Source organism: Mastigoproctus giganteus, chromosome 4 (assembly GCF_048544385.1).
Source record: "Mastigoproctus giganteus isolate SK-2022 chromosome 4, ASM4854438v1, whole genome shotgun sequence".
Lineage (NCBI taxonomy): Eukaryota > Metazoa > Arthropoda > Arachnida > Uropygi > Thelyphonidae > Mastigoproctus > Mastigoproctus giganteus.
In genome coordinates, this window is record NC_143578.1 from 10,596,705 (window position 1) to 10,623,325 (window position 26,621).

General features: G+C 36.2%; 1 protein-coding gene across 1 annotated transcript in view; it reads right to left on the minus strand.

Annotated features, from left to right (window-relative positions):
- The window catches only part of hdm (meiosis specific with OB domains hold'em), a 62,549-nt gene that overhangs the window by 33,313 nt on the left and 2,615 nt on the right, over positions 1–26,621 (minus strand). The window contains exons 2-6 of the mRNA XM_090371298.1: positions 25,790–25,921; positions 24,102–24,177; positions 17,746–17,935; positions 12,606–12,706; positions 12,239–12,291 (exon numbers count right to left, since the gene is read on the minus strand). Of these exons, the coding sequence (XP_090227424.1) occupies positions 12,239–12,291; positions 12,606–12,706; positions 17,746–17,935; positions 24,102–24,177; positions 25,790–25,921 (552 nt within the window). The remainder of the gene's footprint in view (positions 1–12,238; positions 12,292–12,605; positions 12,707–17,745; positions 17,936–24,101; positions 24,178–25,789; positions 25,922–26,621) is intronic.

The following is a 26,621-nucleotide window of genomic DNA, read 5'->3' on the forward strand; positions in this document are numbered from 1 at the left end:
GAGGCATATGGCAGAGAAGAAAAATGCATGGGATACTTACAAATTAACACATGACACAGAAGCCTATGATAGATACAAGTTGATATGCAACCAAGTTACAAAGGAGGTTAGGCAGGCGAAGGCAGATTACGAGAAATCCTTGGCAAGGGATGCAAAGAAAAACAGCAAAGAGTTCTTTACTTATGTAAACTCTAGAAGGAAGGGGATGAATCAGATTGGTCCACTTGATATTGATGGGTCAACTGTTGATGATCCTGCTCAGGTAGCTAACAAACTAAATGAATATTTTGCATCGACATTCACACATGAGGAGTTATTCAGCAAGGGGAATGCCAGAGGTGTATTCAACTCTAGCAGTAAGCTACAGAATCTTGAAATAACTGGGAGTAAAGTGGAGGAGAAACTGTTGAAGATAAACACAAGAAAGGCACCCGGGGTGGATGGGATCTATCCAGTTATATTAAAGGAGGCAGCAAAGGAAGTAAACAAACCCTTAGCCATAATTATGAGAGCTTCCTTGGACTCAGGGGAGGTACCCATAGACTGGAAATGTGCAAATGTGACCCCAATTCACAAAGGAGGATCAAAGGCTGACACAAGTAACTATAGACCTGTGAGCTTAACTTCTGTTCCAGGAAAATTAATGGAGGCACTGGTTAAAGAAGCACTGCAGGATCATTTAGACAAGACTTCAGTTATAGCTCAGACACAGCATGGTTTTGTTAAGGGGAAGTCTTGCCTGACCAACTTGATTGGATACTATGATGCAGTCACAAAAGAACTGGATGCAGGGAATAACTTTGATATTATATACTTGGATCTTAGAAAGGCTTTTGATACTGTTGCACATGCAAGACTGCTACACAAATTGGAGCAGTGTGACATTGGAGGCAAATTGCTGCTATGGATAAAGGGGTGGTTGAGTGGGAGAAGACAGAGAGTGGTAATCAATGGACACTGCTCATCGTGGACTAATGTTATTAGTGGAGTCCCTCAGGGCTCAGTGTTGGGTCCATTATTGTTTTCTGTATTTATAAATGATATTGATGATGGTATATCAAGCTTAATGTCCAAGTTTGCAGATGATACAAAGGTTGGCAGGGTTGTCAAGGACACTACTGACACTACACTGCTGCAACAGGATCTGGAAAGGTTGAGCAGATGGGCTGAGAGGTGGCAAATGAAGTTTAACATTGACAAATGTAAAGTACTACACATGGGAAACAGCAACCCCAGAGCAACGTATCAACTCTGTGGTACTACACTGACAGTGGTAGAGAATGAAAGGGACTTGGGGGTGATTGTGCAGGCAGATATGAAGTTCTCTGACAGTGCAGACGGGCTGCAAGAGTAGCTCATGGAGTATTGTCAATGATATACAGGAATTTTTCCAGCAGGGATAAGGAGGTGATTATTCCATTGTACAAGGCAATGGTCAGGCCACACCTAGAGTACTGTATACAGGTCTGGAGGCCTCATTTCAAGAGGGATGTAGAGCTGCTGGAACGAGTACAGAGAAGGGCAACAAGATTAGTGAATGGAACAAAGGGGTGCTCTTACGAAGAAAGGCTTAAGTTTTGCAAATTACAGTGTCTGGAGACTAGGCACCAGCGAGGTGATCTGATAGAGGTGTATAAAGCCTTGAATGGTTTAAGCATGCTCAATGCTGATGGGATTCTTCCTCTAGCTCAGAAAAATCACCTGAGAGGGCATAAATTCAAATTGAGGAAAGACAGATGTAGGATAGACGTGCGGAAATTTGCCTTTAGCCAGCGGGTGGTTGGTTGGAGGAACAGACTGCCATCCCTTGTGGTGGAGGTTGATAGCCTAAATAAGTTTAAGGCTCAGCTGGACAGGTATTTTGAACGAACAGAGGGGTGAAGTGGAAGTGGGTTTGTTTTTTTTTTTTTTTTTGGCTGATGCTGCATAAGCTTGCTTTCTTGCATCAAATGCCTCTACTAATGCTAATATCTTCCATTCCTATGTCAGCACCATCTTCAGCTAGTGAACATTTTCTGTGGATGTGGAAGTGCCACTAGGCATCTCCCCAGAGCATCCCATATATGTTTGATGGGATTTATATCGGTGAAATGGGCAGGCCAATCCATACAAACAATGTCCTCACTTTCCAAAAGCATATCAACAGCTGCAGTGCGATGGGGTGTGGCGTTATCATCCATAAACACGAATTCGGGGCTAATGGCACCTCCGAACAGATGCACATGGGGAAGGATTACCTCAGTACAGTAGCGTGCACCAGTTACAGTACTGCCTTCCAGTATCTGGAGTTGCATACATCCATCCAAGATAATGCCTCCCCAGACAAGAACCTCGACCACCCCATTGTTCCCTTTCAATGATGTTTGCGGGGTAATACCGCGTGCCAACCTCTCGCCTGATTAGCTGACATCTAGAATCGCTGCTGAGACTGAATCTACTCTCATCAGTAAAGAGTACCTTATCCCATTGAACTGCTGTCCAGTCCTTGTGTTTGAAGCACCACTGTAAACGGTGTCTCCGGACAGGTGTTTAAAGGGACCCAGCATACTGGCTGTCGGGCAAACAGTCCACTTTTGTGGAGCTGCATGGCCACAGTAAACCGCAATATCCTGCATCTTGTGCAGCTGGTTTGCAATGGAGGTCCTAAGAGGTTAAAAGACGTAAATGAAAAAAAACCGGTCTTCTCTCTTTTTTTTCATTTACGTCTTTTAACCTCATTATGACAACCAAGGATTGGAGATCTGCATTTCTACTTCCTTGCACTCATTTTAAAATCTGTTTAAAATATTTTCACCCCATTCCCTGCCTTAGTTCTTTTTAATGCTTCTTCCAACCTAAATTTAACCACCTTCTACCAAAAAAATTTATTGCAGATTTATACAAGGTGAGTACCGTTTTCTAAGCATTTGCTATTCATTTTTTAGTGACTTTTGTGGATTTACTGGATGATTGTTTTCTGCAGCAACATGTTCAAGAGGCAACCAGAGAGAGTAATACTCTTGATCTGGTTATCAGCAGTGCTCATTCTTGTATTAAGAATTTGCAGATAAAGCAACCACTAGGTGGCAGTGATCACAGTGTACTGATGTGGGATTTACTTAAAGATATAATTACCATCAGGGGTAAAGGAAAGGGTTTTTGCTTCCATAAAGGTGAGTACAGTGGTCTCGGACATTTTTTAAATTCTAAGTGGGAACAATTCAAGGAATTAATCGTGGAAGCTACTAAAAGTTTCATACCTATTAAGAAATATTGTTCAAGGTTTAGGCCTAAATAGTTATCAAATGAACTAATGGGACTCGTAACAGAGAAGAAAAATGCATGGGATGCACATGAGGAGTCATTAAGGTTTGAAAATGGCAGAAGGTTATCAATGATTTTGTAATAACTGAGAGCACAGTGGAGGAGAAATTGTTGAAGTTAAACATAAAAAAGGCACCTGGGGTGATGAATGGGATCTATCCAATTATATTAAAGGAGGCGGCAAAGCAACTAAGCAAACCCTTAGCCATAATTCTGAGAGCATCCTTGGACTCGGGGGATGTCCCCATGGACTGGAGATGTGCAAATGTATCCCCAATTCACAAAGGGGGGGATCGAAGGGTGACACAAGTAATTACAGACCAGTTAGTTTAACTTCTGTTCCGGGTAAAATAATGGAGTCACTGGTTAAAGATGCATTGCAGGATCATCTAGACAAGACTGCAGCAATAATTCAGACACAGCATGGGTTTGTTAAGGGAAAGTTTTGTCTGACAAATTTGATAGGATATTATGATGTGGTTAGAAAGGAACTGGAAATGCAAAAAATAATTTTGATATCATATTTGGATTTCAGGAAAGCTTTTGACACTGTTGCGCATGGAAGATTATTGTACAAATTGAAGCAGAATGGTATTAAGGGTAAGTTGCTACATTGGATAAAAGGATGGTTGAGTGGGAGAAGACAGAGGGTGGCAATCAATGGGTGCTGCTCTTCGTGGACTAATGTTATTAGTGGAGTCCCACAGGGTTCGGTGTTGGGTCCACTGTTGTTTTGTATATTTATCAATGATATTGATGAAGGTATATCAGGCTTAGTGTCGAAGTTTGCAGATGATACAAAGGTTGGCAGGCAGTGTGCTACTGCAACAGGATCTAGAAAATTTGGGCAGATGGGATAAGAAGTGGCAACTGAAGTTTAACCTTGATAAATGCAAAGTACTGCATATGGGTAGAAGTAACCCCAGCGAAACGTACCAGCTGTGTGGTACTACATTTAAGGTGGTAGAAAATGAAAAAGACCTGGGAGTAATTGTGCAGTCAGATATGAAGTTTTCTGAGCAGTGCAGACAGGCTGCCAGGGCAGGTCATGGGGTTTTGTCAATGATGTATAGGCATTTTGCTAGCAGGGAAAAGGAGGTGATTGTCCCTCTGTATAAGATGGTCAGGCCATGCCTTGAGTACTGCTTACAGGTCTGGAGACCTCATTTTAGAAGGATTTAGATTTGCTTGAGCGTGTACAGGGAAGGGCAACAAGATTGGTGAGGGGAATGAAGGGATCCGCTTACCAAGAGAGGCTTAAGTTCTGCAAATTGCAGTGGCTGGAGACTAGGCACCTGCGGGGTGATCTGATTGAGGTGTATAAGAACTTGAATGGGTTGAGCATGCTGAATTCTGATGGGATCCTTCCACTTGTTCAGATTACGAACCTAAGGGGGCATAAATTCAGATTAAGAAAAGACAGATGTAGAATAGATGTGCGGAAATTTGCCTTTAGCCAGCGGGTGGTTAATTGCTGGAACAAACTTCCATCTGTTGTTGTGGAAGTTGATAGGTTAAATAAATTTAAGGAGGAACTGGACAGGCATTTGGAGGGAATGGTGTGATTTTTTTTTTTTTTTTGGCTGATGCTGCATAAGCTCATTACACTTGCTTTCTTGCATCACATGCCACTACTACTACTACTACCTATTGTTCTGAAGGCCGACTGCATGTGAGACGATGATATGGGCGATACCGAACTCTGCAGCCACACTCCTCGCACTTCGACCTTCCCAATTATTTGACCCCGGGTAAAGTCATCCAGATGTTGTCTACTAGCCATTTTGTTGTCTGTAGCATTGTATGAAACCAATTGAATGCCTGTAACAATCGTGCTCATCATTCAGTAATTTGCACATAACTGCTGAAATGCTGCTTTTATCTGTTTATGCGAGCCCTCTCATCATGATTCAAATTTTTGCATGTGCACCAGCTTTCTACTGAACGGCCACAGTTATGCAAATTGCCACAGGCTGTTTTGTTTGATTTTGTGGTTGTAACCTTAGAAATAGTTCTGGTCCTTAAGTTTTACACACCAGTGTATTTCTTACTGATGTAAGACCCTTCATGGTAAGAAGAGGCTGAGACACACAAAATTAGCAATTTCAAAGTTGGATTTGTAGCACTGTATTTATTTATTAGAAAAATGGCCAGGCCTAATGTCCACATTAGGCTTGGCCATTTTTCAGTAATTTTGATGGAGGTTACCAGAGAGAGAGTGCACTGAACCATTTATAATAATTATTAGGACTTCGTTGGACTCAAAAAAATAAATAAATAATAATAATTAATAAAAAAAAAAAAAAAGGAAATTAAACCTATTATCCTATGCGCTTCCCTTACCCGAAAGTACTATCCAGATGACCTTTGAATTTCCCCAAACTCTCGGCCTCTACCACCCATGAAGGCAACTTATTCCAGTAATTTATAACTCGCTGGCTAAAATAAAACTTCCTGCAGTCCCAAACATTTCCCCCATGACTTGAATTTATGTCCCCTAGTTCTAGCATCATTTATAATCTTGAAAATTTCGTCCTCATTCATTTTACTGATGCCTCTCAGAGCCTTAAACACCTCAATCAAATCTCCTCTAAGGTGTCTAGTTTCCAAACTCTGTAACCCACATATTCGAAGTCTTTCTTCATAAGGACGCCCTTTTGCCGATCTCACCAGGCGAGTTACCCGTCTTTGCAGCCTTTCAAGAAGCTCGATGTCTTTCTTTCTTTCTTTAGGTGCGGTCTCCATACTTGAACACAGTATTCCAAGTGTGGTCTAACATAAGCCTTATAAATGGGATTATCACGTCCCTATCTCTACTTGCAAAAGTTCGATAGATCATAGATAGGACACCATGGGCCTTCCTTGCAACCTGTTTACAATGCTCAGAGAATTTCATGTCTGACCGTATCGTAACACCCAAGTCCCTTTCCTCCAGTACTGGGTTTAGTTGAACTCCACCAAGTGAATAAGTTTTTTTGGGATTACTGTTTCCCAGGTGTAATACCTTACACTTTTTTGGATTAAAGCATAGCTGCCATTTTTCTGACCATTCCTGAAGTCTATCTAGGTCTCTCTGAAGAAGCTCAGCTTGACAGTGATCATTAATTACTCTACCAATTTTAACATCATCTGCAAATTTAGACATCACGCCCTCTATCCCTTCACAATGTCGTTTATGAAAATTAAAAACAACAGTGGTCCTAATACTGATCCTTGGGGAACCCCACTTCTTACATCAACCCAATCTGAGGAATAGCCATTTATCACAACCCTCTGCCTCCTGCCCTGAAGCCATCCTTCTATTCATCTAAGGATTTTCCCAGTGATTCCAACCTGTTCCAGCTTATAAAGCAACTGCTCATGTGGGACTGAGTCAAAAGCTTTGCTGAAATCTAAATAAACAATGTCGAAATTATTCCCTAAATCCAGCTCGTGAGTGACCCTTTTGAAATAGTGAACCAGATTTGTTAAACATGATTTTCCCTTTACAAAACCATGCTGAGTATCCTTGAGAATTTCAATTCGATCCAAATGATCCTGAATTCCACCCTTGATCATTGCCTCCATGATTTTCCCTACTACTGAAGTCAGACTGACAGGTCGATAATTTTTCTAACTTCACTTTTAGAGCCACCCTTATGTATGAGAGATACATTTGCACTTTTCCAATCCAAGGGAATCTCCCCAGAGTCTAGTGATGCTCGCATAATTAGCCTCAATGGTTCAATGCACTCGCTTGCCGCCTCCCTTAAGATTATAGGGTATATTCCATCAACTCCAGGAGCCTTACTGGTCTGTAGGCTCGAAAGTTTTTTCATTAAATAATCTTGCGAAATTTCAATATCATTAATTACATATTTTTTAAATTCGCTCCCACAATTTCCCATTGCCACAAAAGGCTTTTCATTTGTAAATATCGATGCAAAATAACTGTTGAGTTCATCTGCAACGGCAGCTGGTGTATTTATTACTATCCCCTTTCCCTTACGTAAAGGTCCGATCTGGTTTGTCCTGCTCTTCTTGGCATTTATATATTTGAAGAATTCTTTATCCCCCCTCTTTGCTCTGTTTGCTAGTGATCTCTCATAAACTGCCTTTGCCTGTCGAACCTTTTCTGTGGCTCTATTACACATCACCTTGTAGCTGTTATAGGCTTCAGTACTTTTTATTGCTCTGTAACCTTTCCATGCCACCTTTTTCTGCTCAATTAATGTGGCAACTTCACTATTCATCCAACTTGGAACCCTTCTCGTGGAGTATTTTTTTTAATGGTATATACGCATTCAAGGCATCTGTGATTAATGTTTTAAAAGCGTACCACAATTCAATTGTATTCATTCTCTGCGCGATATCTACCCAGTTAATAGAGGCCATGTAGTACCTTAAGGCATCGTAATTTCCTTTTCTGAAATTAAAACCCATTCCTTTGCCTTTTACCTCTGCTACCTCTCTCATCGTCATCCACCGTAGAACACCGTGATCACTTCCTGCTACTGGTTCCTCTACTGTCAGCCCTGTTATGTCATCTGATTCATGTGTGATGATGAGGTCTAGGATATTCTTTTCTCTAGTACTTTCCCTGACATGTTGATACAAATAACAGTCATCTAGTTGATTTAAAAATTTTGTTCCCCATGTCGAGTTTCCTTCCCATTTACTCCAATCAATTAGAGGCAAATTGAAATCACCCATAATAAGGCATTGACGCTTACTTGCCCATTCCATTTGCAAGTAGAGGCTTTTGTCATAATCTTCACAATCACCTGGTCTGTAGATTACTCCTACTCGCATTATACCTTTGTTTCCAACTATCTCACACCATACAGACTCTATACTAGCATGTGAAATGTCTGAATCCGGGAAAGCTATCGTCGCACTCAGGCTGCTTCTGATAAGAAGCATTACCCCACCACCCCTTCTATCTACCCTATCCTTCCTAAATATATTATACAAGCCGTACTGAAACTCATCATCCCCAATTTCCGGGTGGCACCACGTCTCTGTAAGCCCTATTATGTCCGCGTTACTTGTTTTAACCAGCAGTTCGAATTCGCTCATTTTATTGACGACACTTCTAACGTTACTGTATAAACAATTAAGATTTACTGTTCTTGTATATTTAACAACCCTAACACAACCCTTGAAGTTTTTTAGGCTCTCTTCCCTGATATTAGCTACCTGCTCACGTGAAATGTTTCTGCCCCCAGAACATCTAGATAATACGTCCAGTTGGGGTAACAGATAAGAACTCTTAAGGTATGTGCAAGAGTTACTTTCACCAATATTATCAGATAAATGTGTGTCAGTATTACCCACATCCCCCCTAACTAGCAGTTTCCCTGAACCTTTAAGGTATCCTCAATAATACTGGCAAAAACTTTTGAACCACCTTTGTTTAAGTGCCTTGCAGATTCCTTCAAGTCTTGAGTTAATCCACAAGGCTCTTAACATATAATCCCTCCTATCGTGTCTGGGCAGAATTGCAGACACATAGACATTATGGCCTAGCTTGCGACATTTCCTCAGTATGGTCCTGTATTTTTCCAACAAATCGTCAGATTATGAGTGCAATCCAGGGTATTTTGATAGAAACAACATTCTGAAGGACACATTAACATTGTTTTGTTATGGGAAATTCATGTTTAACTAACCTAATTAGCTATTTTGACGTTATCCATCATGAGCCAGATGTAGGAAATAATTTCAATATATTTTATTTGGATTTTAGAAAGGCATTTGAATTCAGTTCCTCATGAGAGGTTATTATATAAGCTGGAACAATTTGGGATTACTAATAAGAATCTATGATGGATCACAGGGTGACCAAGAGCAGAATGTAGATGATTAATGAATATTCTGCAGATTGGTATAACATCAGAAGTGAGTTTCTTCCAAGGACTGGTTCTTGGCCCACTGTTGTTTCTGATTTTCATAAATGACATGATGAAAGGATGGATGTCAAAATTTGCAGATAATCTAAAGATTGGAAGTGTCATTAACGATCACTGCCGAGCAGTGATCCTTCAACATGATTTCAATAAAATTCAAGGATGGTCAGAAAAGTAGCAGCTATGTTTTAATGCAGCAAAATACAAGGTCATACACTTGGGGAATAGCAATCCCAAAATGACTTATGTACTTGGTGGGACTGAATTAAAAACAGTAGAAGAAGAAAGTAATCTGGGAATTATGATATGGGCAGATATGAACTTCTCTGAGCAGTGTAAACAGGCAGTTAGAAAAGTCCATGGTGTCCTATCGATGATTTATCAAACAGCCTGTAGATGTAGGGAGGTCATAACTCCACTGTATAAAGCAATTGTAAGTCAGCACTTGGAATACTGTGTACTATCATGGAGACCTCACCTAAAAGACACTGACCTTCTTGAAAGGGTCCAAAGGTAGGGTAACCCACATGGTTATGTCTGAAAAAGGGCAATTGTATGAGGAAAGACTTTATGTGCTTTACAGAGATAAACAAATATTCACCTTAGAGGGGACCTGACTGAAGTCTATAAGACTGAGAGATGGTAGAAAATGATGAAGGTGAAATTTTCACTGTTATAAAGGATTCCAAAACTAGGAGCCATAAATTTAAATTACAGGGGAAGAAATTTACACTGGATTGTAGGAAGTTTTTTTTTAGCCAGTGAGTTGTTGATTACTAGAAGTTATCTCTGCAAGTAAGGTAGTTGAGGTTGACAGTGTGGAGAATTTCAAATGTCAACTGTATAGTTACCTACATGAGGAGGGAAGCTCATGTAGTTTAGTATATTTTCTTATCTGCATTTTTATATTTTCTCTTTTTTTATCTTTCTTTTATTTTTATTGTTAAGTTTTGATTTCTTTATTATTATTTTTATTTTTAATCTTTTATTATTATTGTTTTACTAATTTATTTTTATTTTACTGTATTTTATTTTTTGGTTGGTGCAATGAAAGCCTATGATTTCCTTGCACCACTATAATGGCATAATCAGTATTTTATTCATCTATTTTTAAATCAATTTTAAGCTTCAAAACGATTGGGAAAATCCTTTTTTTTTTTCTTAATTTGCAATTGCAATATATAATTGCAATTTATACTACTTTTGCAGTGCTCAGGACAAAAAAAAAGATAAGAAAAAAGTTCATAAATATTCCTCCTCCACCATCATCACTAACAGTTTGGAAACTGCTGACTTAAGAACTAAATAAACTATGAAAAATATATAATGAATAATCTGGCATAATTATAACTTTTTATAATTCATTATGACAGAATATATGGTATCTTTCAGAGGACACTGAGGAGAAACTCCTCAGTGTACTCTGAAAGAGACCATATTTCTGGCATACAAATCAATCAGTGAAGCACACAAAAAAATTGGCTAAAATATAAGGCCAACTTATACACTGAGTATAAAATCTTAAGCTTGAATTGAAGACGTGCTGCTTAGGGTTAGAAAGACATGAAATAATACTGATATATTTACAATTTACTACATATATATATTTTTACACAAATATACATTGTTGCTTACCTTTTAAAACTCAGGAATATACTCATTTTCTTCATCCAACAAGCACAATCCATGGAATTCATAATGATTTGTTTTTGGATTTACTTTGAGCTCTCAAAAAGTACTCTTGAGATTGTGAATTTCTTATAGTAAACACACATCCATATTGAGGCACTGTTTCTAAAGAAATTAATTTGCAGTGTAATAGTTTGATGTGTTTGACAGTAAACAGGCAAAAAGAAATGGCTCAGTTACATGATAAAAGTTTCCTATGTACACTTACAGCATCATCAGTAACAGTGATGATACATCACTACCCATGCCTGTAGATTTTAATTTTGTGACCGTCTACATAAGGAAGTGCTGAATACACTAGCCACTTTCTTCACAGTTTGCTGTGCAGTGTAATAAAATGTTACAATTTAAATTTAAAATAAAGAGCAGAAAAACTGAATTAAAAAGTCAACAGTGATTCTTAATATGTTTTACTATAATCACCACTGTGGGAGATGATTCCCCAAGGTGAATAATAAGGGATGTGATTCCAAGTGGACTTTAATATTCTTTTATCTTCTTCTTAAGACTCCATACTGCTTTCTATATTTTTCAGAAGTTGAATTTTTCAGATTCCTTTTTAATTATTTCAAGTTTTATATGTTTCACATATTGTACTTTACATTTTTGCCAATGTAATGTATTTGATTATAAACTTTTTCAATTATTGTTATTTTATGGTGTTTAATTTTTTTCAAGTTCTGTTCTCTCATTTAAGGCACCAGTTAATCATCCAAACATCATACATGAAGACCACCATAAGTTTAATCACATCACATCGTTTATTATTGGAATGACATATTAAACATAGATATGGGGCAGGTCCATTTTCCATCAAGGAGGGTACTCCTTCACCTTTACGATACTCACAGGTAATTCTATAAAATAATAATAATAATTATGGCATTTATTTGAATATATGGCCCTATATATAAAATAATATTTAATGGCGGCTATATTGTACTGTATACATCTAGTGTATATATTTTGAATTAAAAGAAATTTGGTAATCATTTACTTCTTTCATACATATTATGAAACATTATGTTAAAGAATTAGTTAAAGAATTATGTTTAACATAATTCTTTAGCTAGCTAATAGGAGCTTGTATAGGATTTTTCATTAAATGAAAAAGGAAATTTCATTAAATAGCTGATATAGTAGTTGAAGTTGTTTCCAAATGGCATAGTTAAGCCTGAACAACTGAGAATTTTACCCCAACAACCCTTACATTATGCATCAGTGCATACCATAATCCATCATTTTAATTTTATCTACCAGTATACTTTTAATTCACTACTCATGTAATTTACTCTAAAGTTATCAGTATTTATAAAGTTATTACATAAAATACTTAAAAGTATATAACGTAATCTTACCATGTTGTCTGGATAAAAACTTCTTCAAAAAAATAATAGTTGCTTCATCCCATCTGAAATTTTAAAATAATATTTAACAACATTTGTACTGTGTTATATAAATCTAGTGTATACATTTAAAATTAAAAGAAATTCAGTAATCATTTACCTCTTTCATACGTATTATTATAAGATTTAACAATGCGAAGTTTTAGAGAGATCTTCAAGTACCGTGTTAATAGACTAGGAAAGGATAGCAAATTCTTATAAAGCGGTACTCACCTTGAATTAATCTGCGATGGCAGATTAATTCAAGGTGAGTATTAATTTCCTTATGAGAAAACATTGTTTTATTAGTACGATGTCAGAATTAAAATTTGTTACTTACACCTGAACTGAGAAAAGAGGATGTGTTTGATCAAATACTTTTAATTCCAGTTTTTTAATATGTCTTCCATCTTTTGTATTAACTTCTAATGATCTTCCTATCTACAGAATAAAAAAAAAACATTATTTTGCTTAACTACAAATATGAAATATAAATATAATATTTTTTTAATTAATAAAAAATGTAATATAATTTAACAATGGTAAAATAACATACCTATCAGATGGTACCACACTCAAGGTGGTAAAGAACGAAAGAAACCTAGAAGTAATTTTACAGTCTGACATGAAATTCTTTGAGCAGTGCACACAGGTTGCTGGGGTTCTGTGAATAACATACAGGAACTTTGCCAACAGGGACAATGAGGTTATTATCCCCTTGTATAAAGCAATCATTAGACTGCATCTTGGGTACTGTATATTGGTCTGGAAGCCTAATTTTTAGAAAGATGTGGATCTTTTGGAACTGCACAGAGAAGAGAAACCAGATTAGTGAAGAAAACAAATGGGTACTATTACCACAAAAGACTTGTTTCTGCAAATTGCATTGCTTAAAAACTAGGTACTTGCAAGGAGCCCTGATTGAAGTGTTTAAGGCTTTAAATGATTAAGTAAATGGCCTAAATGGTTGTCAGATGAACTAATGAGGCATATGGCAGAGAAGAAAAATGCATGGGATACATACAAATTAACACGTGACACGGACGCCTATGATAGATACAAGTTGATCTGTAACCAAGTTACAAAGGAGGTTAGGCAGGCGAAGGCAGATTACGAGAGATCCTTGGCAAGGGATGCGAAGAAAAACAGCAAAGAGTTCTTTACTTATGTAAACTCTAGAAGGAAGGGGATGAATCAGATTGGTCCACTTGAGATCGATGGGTCAACTGTTGATGACCCTGCTCGGGTAGCTAACAAACTAAATGAATATTTTGCATCGACATTCACACATGAGGAGTTATTCAGCGAGGGGAATGCCAGAGGTGTATTCAACTCTAGCAGTAAGCTAGAGAATCTTGTAATAACTGAGAGCAAAGTGGAGGAGAAATTGTTGAAGATAAACACAAGAAAGGCACCTGGGGTGGATGGGATCTATCCAGTTATATTAAAGGAGGCAGCAAAGGAGGTAAGCAAACCCTTAGCCATAATTATGAGAGCTTCCTTGGACTCAGGGGAGGTACCCATTGACTGGAGATGTGCAAATGTGACCCCAATTCACAAAGGGGGATCAAAGGCTGACACAAGTAATTATAGACCTGTGAGTTTAACTTCTGTTCCCGGAAAATTAATGGAGGCACTGGTGAAAGAAGCACTGCAGGATCATCTAGACAAGACTTCAGTTATAGCTAGGACACAGCATGGTTTTGTTAAGGGGAAGTCTTGCCTGACCAATTTGATTGGATACTATGATGCAGTCACAAAAGAACTGGATGCAGGGAATAACTTTGATATTATATACTTGGATCTTAGAAAGGCTTTTGATACTGTTGCACATGGAAGACTGCTGCACAAATTGGAGCAGTGTGGCATTGGAGGCAAGTTGCTGCTATGGATAAAGGGGTGGTTGAGGGGGAGAAGACAGAGAGTGGTAATCAATGGACACTGCTCATCGTGGACTAATGTTATTAGTGGAGTCCCTCAGGGTTCAGTATTGGGGCCTTTATTGTTTTCTGTATTTATAAATGATATTGATGATGGTATATCAGGCTTAATGTCCAAGTTTGCAGACGATACGAAGGTTGGCAGGGTTGTCAAGGACACTACTGACACTATGCTGCTGCAACAGGATTTGGAAAGGTTGAGCAGATGGGCTTCGAGGTGGCAAATGAAGTTTAACATTGACAAATGTAAAGTACTACATATGGGAAACAGCAACCCCAGAGCAACGTATCAACTCTGTGGTACTACACTGACAGTGGTAGAGAATGAAAGGGACCTGGGGGTGGTGGTGCAGGCAGATATGAAGTTCTCTGAGCAGTGCAGACGAGCTGCAAGAGTAGCTCATGGTGTATTGTCAATGATATATAGGAATTTTTCTAGCAGGGATAAGGAGGTGATTATTCCCTTGTATAAGGCAATGGTCAGGCCACACCTAGAGTACTGTATACAGGCCTGGAGGCCTCATTTCAGGAAGGATGTAGAGCTGCTGGAACGAGTACAGAGAAGGGCAACTAGATTGGTGAATGGGACAAAGGGGTTCTCTTACGAAGAAAGGCTTAAGTTTTGCAAATTACAGTGTCTGGAAACTAGGCACCAGCGGGGTGATCTGATAGAGGTGTACAAAGCCTTGAATGGTTTGAGCATGCTCAATGCTGATGGGATTCTTCCTCTAGCTCAGAAAAATCACCTGAGAGGGCATAAATTCAAATTGAGGAAAGACAGATGTAGGATAGATGTGCGGAAATTTGCCTTTAGCCAGCGGGTGGTTGGTGGGTGGAACAGACTTCCATCCCTTGTCGTGGAAGTTGATAGCCTAAATAAGTTTAAGGCTCAGCTGGACAGGTATTTCGAACGAACAGAGGGGTGAAGTGGAAGTGGTTATTTTTATTTATTTATGTTACTTTTTTTTTTTTTTTTTTTTTTTTGGCTGATGCTGCATAAGCTTGCTTTCTTGCATCAAATGCCTCTACTAATGCTAATGCTAATGCTAATGCTAAATGCTAAAGTAAACATAGTGATGGTATTTTAATTCTTTTTCAGACAATGCACATAAGGGTACATAAACTTAAATTGAAAAGAATGGCTGCAGAATAGATGTGTGAAAATTTGCTTTCAGCCAGAGATTAATTGATCATTGGAACAAACCACTACCATCTGGTGTTGTGAAAGTGGGTAGTTTGAATAATTTAATAGTATTAGTATCAGCAGTGGCAGCAAACTTATACATCAGCCAAAAAAAATTTAAGGAAATCAGACATATTATTAGAGGGAGATGGATAGATGAAGTGGGTAGTGTTTGTTTTTGGCTGTAAAAGCCAAAAAAAAAAAAAAAAAAAAACATTACTCATCTCATGTTTTCTATAGATAATTCCATGGGCACATGAACAGTGTCCATGGAATTATATATAGAAAACAAACCAATGTGTACTGCAACCAGTCAGCATCCACTTACTGTCCGATTCCAAACTCAATGAACCATCTATATTTCCTATTTCCTCATTTATTCCTTCAACTTCTGTTTTCTAGAACAACTACCCCTTCCTTCACATGTATTTCCTGGAAACTGCAATTTACAGAAATTCAAGTCAACCCATGCAAGGTACCAAGTATTATAGGTTCTAATACCTTTTGTGTTTGGGGATTTCATAAAAAGAAAAAAATAAATAAATAAATAACCTGGAGTTCACCCTTTTCCCACAAGAATCACATGTGATTGAAAAATAATTTTTGCTAGACATCTGGAATTTTAGGTCTAGAAATACCATAAATTTCATTAATTTATGAAATTAATGAAATTTATGATATTTCTATTTTTTTTTTTAATAGTGCCTTTCATTAGGCAGTTTCAATAAAATTGAAATTATTTCAATAGAAAGGTACTATTTTTTTTAATAGTGCCTTTCATTAGGAAATAACAACGGTCACAAAGGAAATATATAAAATCATTATATTTCTCAAACTTGATAAATTCTACAGAGATCTTGTACTGTGGCTTATGCTTCTGTTTCAAAATACCATAGCCAATTTTATTTAGTTGTTGGAATTATTTGGGGTCTAAATGTACCAACTGTCCTCTTTGTGCAATAATAAACTAATCAAAATATTTCATATAGAAAATAGTGTTATTTAAAATCTATCCAAATGTGCCTTTAATTCAGAAACTCAGAGAAACATGACTGCATCCTTCAGGTGCTTAATAGGATCATTTGTATTTTTTTAATCTTATTATTAATAATTAAATTGACCAAATTATTATGACTAGTTAAGTTTTTCACAGAAAACTTAAGCTGGTGTAAATCACAACTTAATTTCAAAGATAAAACCAATTAAAATATACAGAGTTAAAAATAACAATATCCTTATATCAGAGAGAGAGATAGAAATGGGGGGGGCACACATACCTAGCTCATTTTTTGTTTGTTTGTTTTTGGCACCACTGCAAAATCATATTCACATGAGGGCAGCAGTAATGATAGTAAGTATGCACCAGGAGGCTGCATTATGGTTAATACAAAATCTAAAACACAATAAAATTATTGAATGCATTTTTACCAGAGTGACATGAATATAATATGCTTAGATCTTAATCAGTCTTAATCAAAATCTTGAGAATTATTTTAATATTGAAACTTTAATGTATATCTTATAAAAGAGAAAAAGTCCTGTGAAGTGCAGCCCTCTTGTCATTACTGCTGTGTGTTCAAGTAGGTACTTCTGCAGTGGTCAAGTGCGGCACTGGGGTTTTTGGCACCCTTGAGATACTGTTATTAAATATTATTATAATAAAAATTTTGAATTTTGGTGCCTCCCCAGACATTGATGCCCCTATGCCCTGCTTACCAGGCTTACCATGTTCTGCCATCCCTGGCAGTGGATTATAAATGCACCAGGCACACACAATCTATGAGTTCTCTGATGAAAAAAAAAAAAAAAAAAAAGTGGAATCTTCTGAAAGCTTAGATATTTTATTTTTAATCCTGTATATTTTTATCATTTTTATTTATGATATTTTATTTTTTGAATGAAATACAGCTTAATGTTATAAATGATATGTTCCACTGTGTTCGTCAGTTATTTCTAATGTGGAAAAATTTGCCATGAAATCGTTGTTGACATGTTGCAATTAAGTTTGAGATAAATAGTGAATTAAAAAAAGATTCCATTCTTCATAAATTTTTGTTCTATATGCATTAATTCAAATGAAATGAATTTTTACAAATGTTTTTGTAAAAATTCATTTCATTTGAATAAATTTTGTGGTATCCCGTATCATGAAAAAATAAGACAAAGAATAATAACACATGGAATAAATATGGCTAATATAAAAATACTGAGTCAATAATATGAAAAAATAACTGAACTCATGTAAAAATTATATGGCTACAATTTGGTCCAATCTTATTAAGCTTCTTGGAGATTATTTTTATATTAAAATTTTAATGTGCATCCAACAAAAGGAAAAAAATAGACAATTAACATACATCTCTAACAGCAACAAGAAGATTGACAAGTTGTCCATCGAGGGCCTGTCCATTAAATATGACATCGGCAAGGGTGCAGAAATCATTGGCCCCTTTCAAAGGATAATGAATCAAATGTGTATATTCAAATGATGATCCATCATAAAGAGTCAATTCACTGTACACTGCACTAGCATTAAGGTGATAGGCACTGAAAAATTAATAGCCTACTATTAGTAAAACTGTTATTTAAAATATATACAAATATTTATATAACCACTTCACATTTTGAGTCCAGATATTAAAAAAAAAACTTTTTAATAATATCTGGAACCTGTGAGTAAGAAGGTACGAATATTAATATAGTGGAAGTTATATATCAAAAAATAATTCTAAAGCCCTTAAAAATAACTATAGTAAACTGAGGATTATCTTGTCCTATATGCTTGGCAGCCAGCAAAACTTCAATATGTGAGTCATCTCAAAATGCACAATTTTTGAACAATTCACAAAGGGCTATATGGAAATTAGTGAAATAATGAGCACTTCAATCTGCATGCTGTGTAGTCTGCCTTTAATTTCTTAAAGAATTACAGAATATTCTCAGATGTTTCGTGGTACTTCCTGTACCACTTCTTCAACAGCTGTAAAGACAGCAGAACCGGTAAATTATGGTGGCTTCATTCATATAGAGTTGTTAATTATTAGAGTTGTTTGATTACACATGTTAATATTTAACCTTTATAGTAGACATCTGGTAAGGATTAATTATAGCAGTTTAAATAATGTTTTAAATCAGTTAATAATTTAGTTAATGAGATTAAAATTTAATAAAATTAAACTTAAGTAAACAATAGCCATGAATACTTATATTCCTGTAGTGCTGTCCTTTTGACACCAATCAGTCTCACATACCAAGACAGTGGTTTAGAATTAATTATACAAACTAAGACTTTTTTTAAAATCAAAACTGTGTTTGAGATCTCCCAGGGACAATTATAGTTTGTATCTAAAGGTGAGGATATTCAGATATCTGTTTGGCAGCTAATCTTAATTGTGTGGGTGGGTTCAAGATTACGTTAGAAGAGGGGATGGGGGTTCTTTGCTTGTCATCTGATGAGAGATCAGTAGAAAGAACCTGTCATAATTGCAGCTTGTAGTTTAAACAAATAACAGAATAGCCTTTCAGTGATATTACTTGTTTAAAATTAGTGCAGCTTAAAAGTGACTGGTGGATATCAAAGTTTATCCTGTCTTGTATAAGCCACAGTATTACTTAAGGCAGCTAAAATTCTGCAAAAAAAAATTCTGCTGAATACATAGAAGGACAAGATTGTCTTAAACTTACCAATTTATTTCAAGACAACATAGCTTTTACTATATTAAATATTTGAAGTGATAAAAATAGGAACCTTCTTAATGCAAATCCATATTGAAATAAAATATAAAATGTAATACGGATTAAAAGATGGAAATCTCATAATTTTTACTGATAAAAATCATTAAAAATAAAAATTTCTCCAGTCTATACCTACAGTAAATTAATATAGTACTAAATTATACTCCACAATAAATTAATACAGTACTAAATTATATTTTTTACAAAATTATCTTGTGAGCCAGAAATCTAAACCCCTCTTCCTCCATTTTCCTGGTCATTAACTTCACCGTTCATTAACATCACAAGATAATAATCTGCAACAAATGGCAAAGGCCCCACGGCATTGATCACAAATCCAGTAAAGGTGCCATAACATATTACTGAATAAGTTATTTTATCATTGTGTAAAAAGTGTAGGTAAATTTGAATCAATTTTTATGGTAACCTTCACAAAGAAAATAATTCACTCAAGGTCTTGATTAAAGAAAATTTATTTTCATATCTGTAGAAAATTTTCTACAATACAGCAAGTTAATATTTTCTAAGGAAAAAAAAACTAATATAGATATATACACACACACACAGTATGTATATATTCATATACCTATATATACTATTCATATACACTAGATATATGCCATTCATATCTAGCATATATGAATTTCTTAATTCTGGTTGCTGACAGACTGAACAAATATTTTGTATTTACATTCACATATAAAGAATTTTTAGGGATGGACAAAACAGAGTTTTACCAACTTTTTTGACTGAAAGCTAAATGATTTTGTGATAAATGAGAGGAAGGTGGAGAAAGCAGCAAAAGAGCAACCTTTAGCTATAATTATGAGACCATCCTCAGATTCAGGGAGGTCCCTATGAATTGGATATGTGCAAATATCACCCCAATTCATAATGGGGGGGGGGGGAGGTTACCTCCACAGCAGCAAACCACAGCGATGGCCATGGCTGTCAGGCTGGAACGACTGACAGTGAAGATGGAAGAGAGACACTGTAAAAATGCTCACAGGAAAGACCTCCACCCTCAACATCTGGGATGTGATTCAATTGAGAATTCCTTCTCCTGCACTGAAAGCAATGCCTCAGCTGTACTCGACCCATGGGAGACTGCACATGTCTGAGAGATTTCTGCTCACAGAAATGTTAACCAGGATACAGTCACTTGACGTGGATCTGAACAAGTTCGCCTGTGACAAGCAGTACAGGAGAAGGATCCTAATGCAAGCAAGTGATCAGTAGCGTACAGTAAAAAACTCTGTCTGTGCCACTCTATCTGTGAACCACGTATCCTCTTATCTAGATGTATGGAGAAATAGCTCACATGGTGGTATCTGATCATGGATTTTATTTTAGTGACTTATTATTGCTATTTTGTTATTAGCATTATATATTGTGTTATTCAATATCACTATTTTGTATATTTATATCCATGTGAGACCCTTGGCAGCATGCTGTGATGGGTATACTGTATAGTATCTTTATGTACAATAAAGATTAATATTAAAAGTGAGAAGTATGTAATTATAGATCTTTCTATGGATAAAGGGATGGTTGGGTGGTAGAAGGCAGAGAGTGGTTATTAATGAGCACTGTTCTTCTTGGACTAGTATTATTAGTGGAGTTCCTCCGAGTTCAATGCTGGTCTCTTTACTGTTTTCAATATTTATTAATAATACTGATGAAGACATATCAAGTTTAATGTCAAAGTTTGCAGATGATACAAAGGTTGGCAGGGTTAGTGACAAGACCAAGAAAAATTATCCAGATGGGTTGAGAAGTTGGAATTAAGGTTTAACATTGAAAAATGCAAAGTACTGCATGTGTAATCCCAGAATAACATACCAAGTTGGGGAACTGCATTCAAGGTAGCAGCAAAAGAAAAATACCTGTGTAACTGTATGAACTTTTCTGAGCAGTGTAGACAGGTTGCTAGGAAAGCTCATGGGGTTCTGTCAATGATACAGAGGAATTTGGCAGCAAGGACAAAGAAGTGATTGTCCTGTTGTATATGGCAATGGTTAGGACACATCTTTCTGACCATTCTTGAAGCCTCTTCAAGAATGGTCAGAAAAAGTGACAGCTATGTTTTAATGCAGCAAAATGCAAGGTCTTTTGGGGAATAGCAACCCATAAATAAATTATATACTTGGTGGAGTTGAATTAAAAAGAGTGGAAGAGGAAAAGGAATCTGGGAGTAACGATGTGGACAGATATGAAGAAAACTTCATATCTGCCCATATTATATTGATTGCTGGAACAAGTTGCTCTCGCAGTTAGTTGAGGCTGACAGTTTGAATAAATTCAAAAGTCAAGTGGATAATTTTCCTTGCACTATATGGTGAATACTATTACTATTACCTGCAAGGATCTCTGATAAAGTGTTCAGGGATTTAACTGAGCATATTAAATATTGATGGCATCCTTACTCTTTCCCAGACAATACACACATAAAGGGACATTAACTTAAATTGAAACAGATATTCAAAAATTTGCTTTCAACTGGAGAGTGAGTGGTTGTTAGAATAAACTTCTGTCTGGTGTTGTGAAGGTGAGTAGTTTAAATAAATAATGAAGAATTAGACAAATTATTAGAGGGGATGGACAGATGAGGTGGCTAGTTTGTTTTTTTTTTTTTTTTTTTTGCTGATGATATAAAGGTAAAAAGGTAAACTACAGTCATTATCAACCCACTGCAGGAAGGAAGCCTCCTCAACAATTCATGTTGAAGGAATTGGACCATAATCTGCCATGCTGGTCCAGTGTGGGTTTGGCAGATCGAACATATTTAGCAGCCAGGGGCTTGAACCCTGGCCTACTCAAAGAGCGTGTGCTACTGCACTCCCACTCCTGACCACACAGCTATGGAGGATGATATATAAGGTATCCCTTGCATCAATCGTCACTATTAATACTAATATATAGGATGTATATATTAAAAAATATTGTTGCTTATACTTCGGCATGATCACTATACATTAATTATTTTGATAGTGAATACAATCATTTAACCATAATTGGTAGTCATATGGGCTTGAACCACAGTCCACTCAAAGCATCTGTGCTTCTGCACCCTCATCTTGACCACCTGGCTACATTAGGCCTCTACTTACCATTTAAAAATGGTAATAAAAAGAAAAGTACACAAGATGAAGAGAAATTGTTTATTTTATTGCAAAGAACATCTCATTTTCATGCAGACATTAATAGGTTTCCACATGGACTCCAGTTGTGCTGAAAGGCTTCATGAACCCTACCAACTCAACCAGCCTCAACAGAAGGCCTGCTTGCCTGTAGCCTCCACTTTGGGTGTGGAGAACTACCTATTTCTTGAAACTGTTTCATTCATCAGTAGATAAACTGTCTTGCATGTGCTTTCTCTACATATTCCAAGTGGTAACATCTTTGCACTTTTACTGACATATTTAAACTCTCAAAAGCAAAACACATGCATATCACTTTCTGCTGAAAACCATTTTGAGCCTGAGCAGCTTGTTTAATTTACCATCTAGTGGTTATATTACTTGATGAAGTTCTGTGAAACTTTCTGAGTTGTTCTTTCAAATGAAATGAACTAATGCTCATAATCTGGTATACATTTCTTGTAACAGCAGTTTTGTAATGTGGTGAATAATACATGCCCACATTTTATCTGCATATATATATATATATATATATACATACAGGGTGATTCACTACCAGTGCGACAAACTTGCAGGAGGTGTAGGGGGCACAAAGACGAATCGGAATCACATAACATTGCAGGGTCCAAAATGCCTTCGTCATGCAGTACAGGACGTTGAACGGGAGGTCGCGTGAACAGCGATCCCGCTGGAAGTTAGCATTTGCGAACCGTTTCTGTTGAAGAAACCAAGAAGCAAAAGTCCTCCGGAGTGGATTGGACGCGTTGCAGATGGTATGAACTCATTTGGTTTGTTGACAGTATCCTCCATACAGTAGATTGGGAAATACCCAATCGTTGGCCTATCGCTCGAGTACTCGTACTCGGATTGCCTTCTGCAAGACGTAGGACATTCTCCTCATTGTCTGGAGTCCTCGTCGTTCGCTCTCGATTCATGGTACCTCTCATGAACCAACCAGTCTCACGTAACCTTCTGTGCACACGTGCGAAAATCGTATGATGAGGAGCACGCCTGTGCGGGAAACATTCCTGGTACAAACGCAGAGCGGCGCGCCCATTACAGTCCACAGCTCCATACGCGAGGTGCATGTCGGCCAGTTCAACGTTTGAATACTCATCCATCCTACTGCCTCGGGAACCAGTTTGCAAATGCTGACATCCAGCGGGATTGCTGTTCACACGACCTCCCGTTCAACGTCCTCTACTGCTTTATGAAGGCATTTCGGACCTGCAGTGCTATGTGATTCCGGTTCGTCTTTGTGCTCCCTACACCTCCTGCAAGTTTGTCGCACTAGTAGTGAATCACCCTGTATATACACACACACCACTTAGCATAGTCTGCTATTAAAAGGAGACATATGTAACTTTATGACCCTTCTAGCAAAATTCTTGTACATCATTCTGAGATCAGTTTGTTCCTCTCATCAACAATAACATTTGTTCAAACAGGTGACACATGACAAATTCATGCTATACAGGATTAAAAATACCTTTTAAAGTTTAAAAAATGTTTTATTACTAAAATTTTCCTTGTCTGAAATATTCATTTATTGATAAATATAATTTAAAATGTTGTATAACTATAAAAAAGGTATTACATATATTTCTTTTTATTTTATAATTTCTCTCTCCTCTTTTGCTCATCTATATTTTGGACATCTATAGCTCAACTAGCAAGAAAAAGAATATTTTTAATTTTATGTTCTTTCTTTTCATTTGACATTCTAGTATAATGTAATGTGTAAGTCAGTTTGTAATGCAATGTACCCTTGATTACTGTATTTGTAATTATTTAACTAGCTCTTCAATTTAGCAAATATAATTTACCAAAATACAAACCTGTTGGTTTGTGGCTTAAATCTTTCATCATAGCCTTCAACTTGTTTGATCTGCACTTGGGCATTCTTAATTTGAACTATAAAAAATAATATTACTTTATTTATAAAGTACAAAACAATAAAAAAAAACAGTAATTTCTTAAGGCCTCAAATGACAGATATAAATTTGAATTTGTCAGAATTTTTATTCTGGTAAATGGAAATCCAAACTGTTACAACACTTTATACACCATAATTTTTTTTTAAATGATGTGTTTTTAGTAAAGTAACCTGCTCTATGTTTTAATATCTTGATGAAGCTATCTTATTTTAAATTTTTTAAAGCCCTCTGTCGTTCCTCTGTTAAGTTAGGTTTATATGCTAAGTTATGGTTATATTTATTTGAAGTGCACACCCATATCCATTATAAGGTTAACTTTACCTTTTTTTTTACATATATATATTTATTATGGAATGTATAAAGTGTTGTAACGGTTCATTTCTTGATGGACATTACCTATGAAGAAAACATCTCATTTAAAGGCACAGTTAAAGCCAAAATCAAATATGCAGATTTAATAATGTAAAAACAAGTATGAAATATTTCTAAAGCATACAACATGAATAACTGATATTTTAAATTTCTTTCCATGAGATAAGTAACAAAATTAAGGTGATATATGGTCAGAACTCCCAAACTGAAATATTCCTGCTTTGCAGAAAGAAATATTTCGGCTTGAATATTAAATGAATATGCTTAATAAAATACGTTTAAACCTTGGCAACACAGAACAAGAGATTAAGCTTGGGCTGCATTGTGGAAACAACCAGCGAGGTACAGAAGAGGTCTACTGTTATTGCCCAGAAATTTTAGCACGATTCCTCCAGTATGTAGCCCAAACTCTACACAGATTTAAAACAACATTCATGGTTCTTTGCATTAGTAGGCATATTTGAGTATGGGCTTGGCCTGTCATGAGCTGGATATCATCATTCTTCTCTTTCTTAGTGATTCCCTTCTACTTCTTTCTCTTTTTGAATTACAGATATCAATCTGTAATTCAGAATTTTTTTTTTTTTTTGGCTGGTGCAGCATAAGCCTCAGGCTTCTTTGCACCTTATGACTAATAATAATATGATGCAAGAAAGCAAGCTTAAGCAGCATCAGCCAAAAAAAAAAAAAAACTCCCCATTTCACCCATCCATTTGCTCCAAACATTTGTCCAGTTCTTCCTTAGAATTTATTTAAGCTATCAACTTCCATGATGGCAAGTAAAGTGGTTCTTCTAGCCAAAATCAGAGTTGAATAACATACAGCAAATGCAGTTGTTAAAATAATGGCTAGTTACATAAGATCTATTCACTTCCAAGTGAATAGATCTTATTTAACTAGCATGAAGAGTAATATTACTAGAGAACAGGTTTCCCAAATACTCAAAAAAGAATGAAGAATTAATCATCACTGTTCAAGAATTTCAACAATGATGATTAATATGCAAATTATTATTTTCTGAATAATGTTAAATATGAATTCCACTAACAGAAAAACTGTGATCAATGAGGTCATTCTGCAAATAATCAAAGCACAAATATCAAACACAGGAATAGCAATGTCCTAGTATACTGAATTCATTTATACTGTGACTATATTTTCTATATATCACCATCCTTTCCTAATCTAACAAATTAAGTATGTATATTGTCACTTACCCACATCTCCAATTTGGAAGATATCAGACAGAGTTTTTATTGCAGGTCCTTCACCCCAACAACTGACATTAACTGTGTCTTCAGGAGAATCACGTAATGTAAAATTCAACACATAGCGATCTTTTTCTGGATCTTGGAAAAAAATAAATTTGGTCATTATAATTTGCCGTGCATGCAAAAAAAAAAAAAAAAAAAAAAAAATGTAGCCAAAATTTGGTGGGGAATGATTAGCTAAAAACAAATTATCTACGATGAATAAATAAAGCTACATAAGCATCTGCAGTACAAAAGTTGCAACCATGGACATAATTTTCAGTGTAGTGGTTTCTTTACTGCTTGAAATTTCTGAAGACAGGACTGCATCTAAACAACTAACACAGTTGGAATAATTAAAGAAAATTATTTATTTTTCACAATAATAATTAAAACAACTTATATAAAAACTGGAACTTTCTATAAACCAAGAGCAATCAAGGCTCAATATTAACTGGAAATAAAGTCACATTTCTGGGGAAAACATTAAATTCACAAATAATCCGATACATATGATAATTACGGAAAACAATTATGGAGGTAGAAATAAGCAGAAACCAGATGAACAGGCCCTTCCCCAAGGATTTAACCTCTCATGGAAATTTGAACCTGAATTTTGTTTTCATGTTATTAACAGTTTCATTACTAGCATAATTCTTAACAGACTTCTCCTTCCCATACTGCTCTGTATTCTAATTGCTACAGGAACCTGATTTACATGATATGAAAAAATTGTGTTTTAGAAGTTGTGTGTTTTGATGTGAAAACATCTATAGCAGCACCTAACAATGGAATGTAA